The sequence below is a fragment of the Canis aureus genome, chromosome 6 (genome assembly GCF_053574225.1).
Source record: "Canis aureus isolate CA01 chromosome 6, VMU_Caureus_v.1.0, whole genome shotgun sequence".
In the NCBI taxonomy this organism is placed as follows: Eukaryota; Metazoa; Chordata; class Mammalia; order Carnivora; family Canidae; genus Canis; species Canis aureus.
The window spans coordinates 28,366,560-28,373,274 of record NC_135616.1 but is presented as its reverse complement, the minus strand read 5'-3'; the positions used below and the strand labels follow the sequence as shown (position 1 = coordinate 28,373,274).

At 49.5% G+C, this 6,715-nt stretch overlaps 1 protein-coding gene across 50 annotated transcripts in view; it reads left to right on the top strand.

The window, feature by feature from the left end:
* The first annotated feature begins 1,149 nt into the window (after nucleotides 1-1,149).
* The window catches only part of CELF4 (CUGBP Elav-like family member 4), a 298,230-nt gene continuing 292,664 nt past the window's right edge, over nucleotides 1,150-6,715 (top strand). For 12 of the 50 annotated variants that reach the window (XM_077900540.1, XM_077900573.1, XM_077900570.1 and 9 more), the window contains exon 1: nucleotides 1,163-1,847. In XM_077900540.1, the coding sequence (XP_077756666.1) occupies nucleotides 1,562-1,847 (286 nt within the window). In that variant the 5' untranslated portion in view covers nucleotides 1,163-1,561. Of the gene's footprint in view, nucleotides 1,848-6,715 lie in introns of all 50 variants that reach the window. The other 38 variants (XM_077900572.1, XM_077900571.1, XM_077900555.1 and 35 more) reach the window with 14 other exon arrangements.

Below are 6,715 nucleotides of genomic sequence, written 5' to 3'. Positions count from 1 at the left end.
GCGGCACCCACAGCCTGCCTCCTTCCTCGGCGGGCGAGCGGGCCGAGACGCCCGGCTCCCGCCTTCCTCCCGCCAGCCGCCCGCGGGACCCGCCGCCGCGCTTCGGGCCGGGGGAGGCGGCCCGGGACGGAAACACCCGCCTCCAGCCTTCCCGGCGGGCTGGGACGAGGCCCGGGCCCCGAGTCCCTCGCCCCGTCCCCCCCCGCGAGGCCCCGCTGCTCCCCGGTCCCGACCTCCCAGGTGGCTCGGGTGGCGGCAGACGCCGTGCGGGAGGGCGAAGCCGTGGGGCTGCGCTGGCAGGTTGGGGATTCGAGGAGGAAAAAAGCAAGAGAGACACGGAGAGAAAGAGCGCGCGCGCGAGAGAGAGCTCTTGTCTATAGGTTTATCCACGTAATATATATTTATGTAGCTTTTTTCTCTCGACACTGATCAATGCGCCCTCGGATCGCTGGGCGGACTCCCTCCAAGCCGACTCGCTTTTCCCAGTCTAAATAAATAAATAAATAAATAAAGGGAACCAGATGGGAGAAAGCAGCGCCCATGCCACCTCCGCCGCCGCCTCCGCCGCCGCCCCGCCCGCCATCCTTGCCTTGGCTTCGCCCGCCTGGCGCCCTAATGGAGCGCAGCTCGGAGGATAACGCTGCCCCCACACACGCTCCACCCCGCACACACGCACACGAAAATGAAACATCAATGTTTTAAAAATACAAAAAGTTGCACCTGCTGCTATTACAAAAAGAGCCCCCAAAAGGCAAAGAGGAGGCCGGCAGCCCCGTTCCTAACGGGCACCCGCTCCCCGCGGCCGCCGGGCCCGGAATCTCAGCGCCTCCCGAAGAGCCATGCGCCTGGCGCTATTTATAGCCGGGGGCTGTCTCGGACTGTACCACCGCCGCTCGCCGGGGCCGCCGACGGGGGAGGCGCGGCGGGGCCGGCGCCGCCCCACGCCGTCCTGCTCCCGGCCGCCGCCCGCCGCCGCGCGGAAGCCCCCCCCCGCGGCGCGCCCTCTCCGGGCCCCGCGCCCCCCCCTCCTCCGCGCGCGCTCACTCGCCGCCCCCACCCCTGGTCTGCCTGGGAACTTGAACCGGTCCAGCCTGTTTAAACGGAAAGGACAGAGATCCTGTCTGTTCAATGTAAAAAAGAGAGAGAGAGGAAAAAAAAAAAAAAAAAAAAAGACAGAAAGAAAGAAAAGCAAAAGAAAAAAAGAAAGAAAGAAAGAAAAAAGAAGAGAGAGAGAGAAAAGAAAAGGAAAACAAAGAAAAGAAAAGAAAGCAAGAAACCAGATCGGAAAAGAGAGAGGGAGAAAGAGAGAGAGGGAGAGAGAGAGGAGAGAGGGAGGGAGAGAGAGAGCGGGGAGAGGAGAGAGAGCGCGAGCGCGAGCGAGCGAGGGAAGAGGAGAAAGAGAGAGAGCAGAGAGCGAGAGGAGAGCGAGGTGTAGAGAAACCGAGGGGGAGAGAACCCGAGTGTGTGTATGCGTGTGCGTGTGTGAGCGCGAGCGAGCTTGCGAGGGAGAAGAGCGAGAGAGTGCGAGCGAGAAAGAATAAAAGGAAAGAAGATTTTCTCTATGTATATAAAGATGGCCACGTTAGCAAACGGACAGGCTGACAACGCGAGCCTCAGTACCAACGGGCTCGGCGGCAGCCCGGGCAGCGCCGGGCACATGAACGGATTAAGCCACAGCCCGGGGAACCCGTCGACCATTCCCATGAAGGACCACGATGCCATCAAGCTGTTCATTGGGCAGATCCCCCGCAACCTGGATGAGAAGGACCTCAAGCCCCTCTTCGAGGAGTTCGGCAAGATCTACGAGCTCACGGTTCTGAAGGACAGGTTCACAGGCATGCACAAAGGTGAGTGCACCTTCCCCTCTCAACTTTGCCGGGGAGAAGGAGCGGGCGGGCCGGACGGGCGAGCGGGAGACGGGCGAGCGGGAGACGGCGCGAGAGGGAGCCTCGGGCGGACGCCGAGGAGGGAGGCGCTCGGGCAGCCGAGCCCAGGACTGGGGTGCGTGGGGAGCTGCTGGCTGGGGCAAGGCTGGGTTTGGGGCGAGGAGCTGATAGAAGCGGTGTGGTGGGGAGAGCAGCGGAAGCAGAATATGGAGAGAGAGAGAGAGAGAGAGAGAGAGAGAGAGAGGGGATCGAGGGGAAACGGGGCTTGGGGTTTTGGGTGCAGCGACTTGGAAGATTGGGACGGGGACAGCTGCACCGGCCAAGCCCGGGACGCTGAGCAGACTGGCGGGCGGGCGGGCGCTCGGCGGGCCGGGGACCGAGGGTGCTGTCCATCGCCTTGGTGCTGAAAATATTCAGAGGAGATGGTCTCCTCCTTCCCCGCTCCGGGCCAGAGGAGCGGGGAGCGCAGCCGTCTAAAAAGAAGAGAGGTGACAAATTCAGAGAGATATATTTTTTTTTATTTTGCTATCAATTTAACAGTAAACTCTCCCTGTCGAGCTATGTGCCTCAGTAATCCGGTTGTGGTGTGAGTGGTGGGGGAGGGGGTGTTTGATGTTTGAAGGAAGGAGGGACAAAACCTAAGACAAGATTTAGCAAGGAACCAGCCATCCCCTGGGTGGAGTGGGGGGTCGGGGAAGCCGGAATGATCCCCTTCTCAGGAAAGCGGAGCTCTGGGGGGTTGGGAGGGGGGGGAAATCTGTGTGTGCAAGATATGCATTTTGAAGGGTGTAGCCTAAATTATCCCAAACTCACCATGCAGAGAGGCTTGTAGTACATTATTGCTCTCCCTTGAAGCAATCATTGCTAGTGAGTGCTTGGGGGAGGGGGAGACAGAATAATCAAAGAATTAAAACCCAGCAACTTTTTAGGAAAGTGGTCATGAGAATTGTCTGCAGCCTGCCTGTTTTCTCCTTGTTTTATTATCTTTAAGGCAGATCCCCAAACGTGTTCAGTTGTAGAACGTGTGTGGGTGGCTGGTGGGTGACGAAATTAGCCCAGTGCTCCGCTTCCTAACAGTAATGTATAGGATGTGCAGTGGGGATTAATCCGGGCTGGAGCTGTGTGGGCAAGTTAAATGCTTTCTGAGAGAGATTGATCGTCAGGCAGGGAAGGAGCACCGGGCTAAGGAAGTTGTAAGGGATGTGTATGGACGTTCCGTTTTTAATAAACAGTAGTGTGGAGAGCCACTGAAGATGCTGTGTTAGAGCTGGTGGTTTTAAAGATGAAAACACACACACGCACACGCACACACACCCACACAGAGAGAGCAGCCTCATCCTTGGCCACAAATGGGCTATGAACAGAGCTGATCCTCCGGCACATTAGGTGCAGAGCGCAGAGCTGTCTGGCTCTCTAAGCAGCAGTGGTTTTCACTATCACAACCTCCCTCCCTCCTCCAGCCCTCCCTTCATCCGAATACTAAGCAGAGCTCCAAACTCTTCATAGTTGGAGTCCCAGAGAGCAGTTTTTATTGGCTTTAGCATCTTCCAGCTTGCCTGCTGAGGAGTAAATCTTAAAGTTAATGGCATGTTGAGTAGCACAAAAACACAGCAGAATGGAAATATACCGGGTTTGTTGGGGTGGGGTGAGGGTGGGGGCTGTAATGGAGAGACAAACCAACCTTTATCCAATATGGAGAAAATGTCTGTCTGATCAGAAGAGAGACTGGAAAGGTGAAATCGGGAGGCAGTCTTTGAAATAACATTTCTTTCCTTTTTTTCCCCCCCTCCCTCTCAAGTCAACCATATCTTTGTAGTTTTTCCCTTTCCAATCAAGCTCCCTAGAAGCTAATCAAGGTTTGTATCAAACCTTTGTCATTCTCATATGTCCCCAGATTTAAAAATAGTAATAATGAAAAATTTTAAAGCATAAATAGGGAAATCTTTTGCCCATCTTAATGATCAGTTCTTGTGGTGATTTAATATTTTAAAGTTAAAAAAAAAAAACAAAAACAGAACCCACCAGAAGCAAAAGACAGTTGTGGATAGCTGAGCTTCTTAAGAGGTCCGGGTTTGGAGCACTTTATTTACTTCTTTATTTCAAATGAAGATAAACTTTAACAATATTCCTTGGTTTCTTCTCACGATCCCTTGCGGGTATCATCACTGTGTGTTTTTTTTTTTTAATGTTATTTGAACTCCCTTGTATTATAGCAAAGAAGTAGAATTATCATCATTTTCATCTAGAAACTAGAAAAGGTTATATTATAGTTATTTCATATGTATCATATATATACATACACATATCCAGCCAGGATTCCTAGGACAACCAAAACTTCATTTTCTAAATAATTCTTCCCCTAAACTAGCTCAGTCAGTGGCAGGCAGGCCTGTTGGCTCCGGCATGCTGGGTGTCTCGTTGTCGCAGCTCATCCTTCAGAGCCTGAGCATATATATTTTTCCCTATGAAACTTCCTGCCTCTCTCTATCCCTTGGATTTTTATAGGCAAGGTTGGGCCACAATATCTCTAACAGTGCCTGGAAGCTCCAGGAGAGCTGAATAAATGAGACAGTCTCTGAGGTCTGGTTTACTCAGTCCTAGAAGAGTTTGAACTCCTCCTTCAGAGATACAGCCTGATTTATTAGCTAATCCTAATAAAATAAGCCTCCGGCCACCTTAAAAAATTACTCGCTTGCCATTGGTGATTAATTACTGTTAAGTCAAAAAGCATGATGAAGCTTGAAGAATGAGGATTGCATTTGGCATCTAGATTTTCCCCAACTCTAAATTGACAACATGAAGCTAGGGATAGAAACATGCCTTTGTTAAGCCTGGTTTCAGGGCATGTTTGTGGCTCTTTCTTTCCCCTTCTTGAATTTCTAACTTCTAATGATCGTACTGGGATAAAATTGAGAGACGTGACAGGATACTGGCCTCCAGTGTGGATGGCAAATGCATGTTGTTGGCAAAAAAAAAAAAAAAAAAAAAGGAAGAAGAAGAAAGGAAGGAAGAAAGAAAAAAGAGAGAAAGAGGAGAAGAGAAAAATAAGTAAAAAATAAATTAAATGCATGAGATTTCAGGTGGGTATCCATTTGTTGGCCACCTGCCATTTCAGGTAACTAAAGGAGGAAGGAGTTCTAAGGGTTAATGGAATACCTGCCATGCGTAGAGTGAACCTTAAAAGGCAATTACTCCAGTCAAATTGGGAGTCTGTGGAGGAGGGAGTGGGTGGGTGTTGTGGAGCAAACCCAGCCGTAGCAGAGAAAGGCTGTTGGGCCGGGGAGGCAGCAAATAGCAGTTGTGGACTGGGGTAATTACTGTAAAGGTAAATTCACCCCCAATTCACTTGGGCGAGGGTGAGGGAGATCTGGGTGCTAGGCAGAGAGAGAAAAGAAGAAGAAAAGCCCAGAATTACAATTCAAAGAAATAACACCCAAAGAAGAAAACCCAGTTTAATGCAAACTCTCCCGCCTAACTCAGAGTCTTCTTTTCTCCCCCCATTAGAAGCACTTTGAGAAAGATTGTTTTTTCCAGGCTCCAAAGAGAAAGACATTGTACTATTGATTAAAGAGGAGAGAGGCAAACTCCCTGGGTAGCAGCAGAAGTGAGCTGAGGACCAATTTTGCCCCTTCTTATAGAATTTTTCTCCCTTGGGGAAAGAAAGAGGTCACCCACTAGTCTAATCCTTTCCTTCTCTCACTTTACATTTATTTCTCTTTTCTTCTTTTTATTTCCTGGAGAACAAACAGAAGCAGTGACTGAAAATACATACACACGCATACCCATGCCTGCTAACACACACACACACATACACAGTCGGTGGATCACACATGAACAAGCCAGCAATCCATTCATAACTTTGGTCTTGTCTAGCAGGATAGGAGGCAGCAAAGACTGAGTTACTGGAAGACATAAAGACTAGTGCTCTCTGGATAGCCATATTATAATGCATTATCTTTGAAGTCATTTAAGTCCAATTTAAGTGGTATTTAGTATAATATTTATGAATTAATGTAATCTAAACATAGGGCTGTCCCCAAAGGTTTAAACAGCCTTTACTACTGATGTGTGCTTGTTCCCGGAGCCTGCGATGCATTTTAATCTAAACAGCCAAGCCCATATCACAGTCCTTCGTGTTAACCAGTCTGAACAGATCTGTGCCTGGGTAACCACTCTGCATTGAGATTTTTTTCCCCACTGCATGGAGGAAAATCTAGTCTCCTGGCAGCCCCAAGGTGCTCCCAACCCAGAAGCCACAGCTGCAGGGACTTCACCCTTTATACTTCCACACTATATCCACAGGGAGGGTGGAGACAGAGTAATATAACCTTCTGTGGGTTGAGCTCCGAAGAGTATATAATTTTAAAATATACTCATCACCAGATACACAACCTCTCATTTCAATGGTACCTGAGTAAGAAGTGCCTGAAGCCCCTTAATTTGGGGTGCAGCTGGGAGAAAGGGAAGTGGCAAGTGTTATGGTTGTTTTGGTGTTTCTTGACCATCTTCATGAAATTGTGTCTCACATTTTCATTTAAGATGTAGCAATTCTCAGAACCTCGAGTTTCCACCGCTTGACTTTAGCCAAGAGGGCTCCTTGTTTGTTTTTTGTTTTTTGTTTTTTTTCCTTAGATAGGTGAATTGAAGCCAGTGAGGCTCTATCTGATTTCTGTTTTCAAATGAGTCTAAGAGACAGTGAAGCTAGAATTATCAGCATGGGCATCAGTTCAATTAAGATGAACTTTTTTTAAAAATTACTTTGAAAAATAAAAATTCAGGCTGTCCAGGGAAAGACACTGGTAGAAAGCCAGGGCACACACCTACAGTTT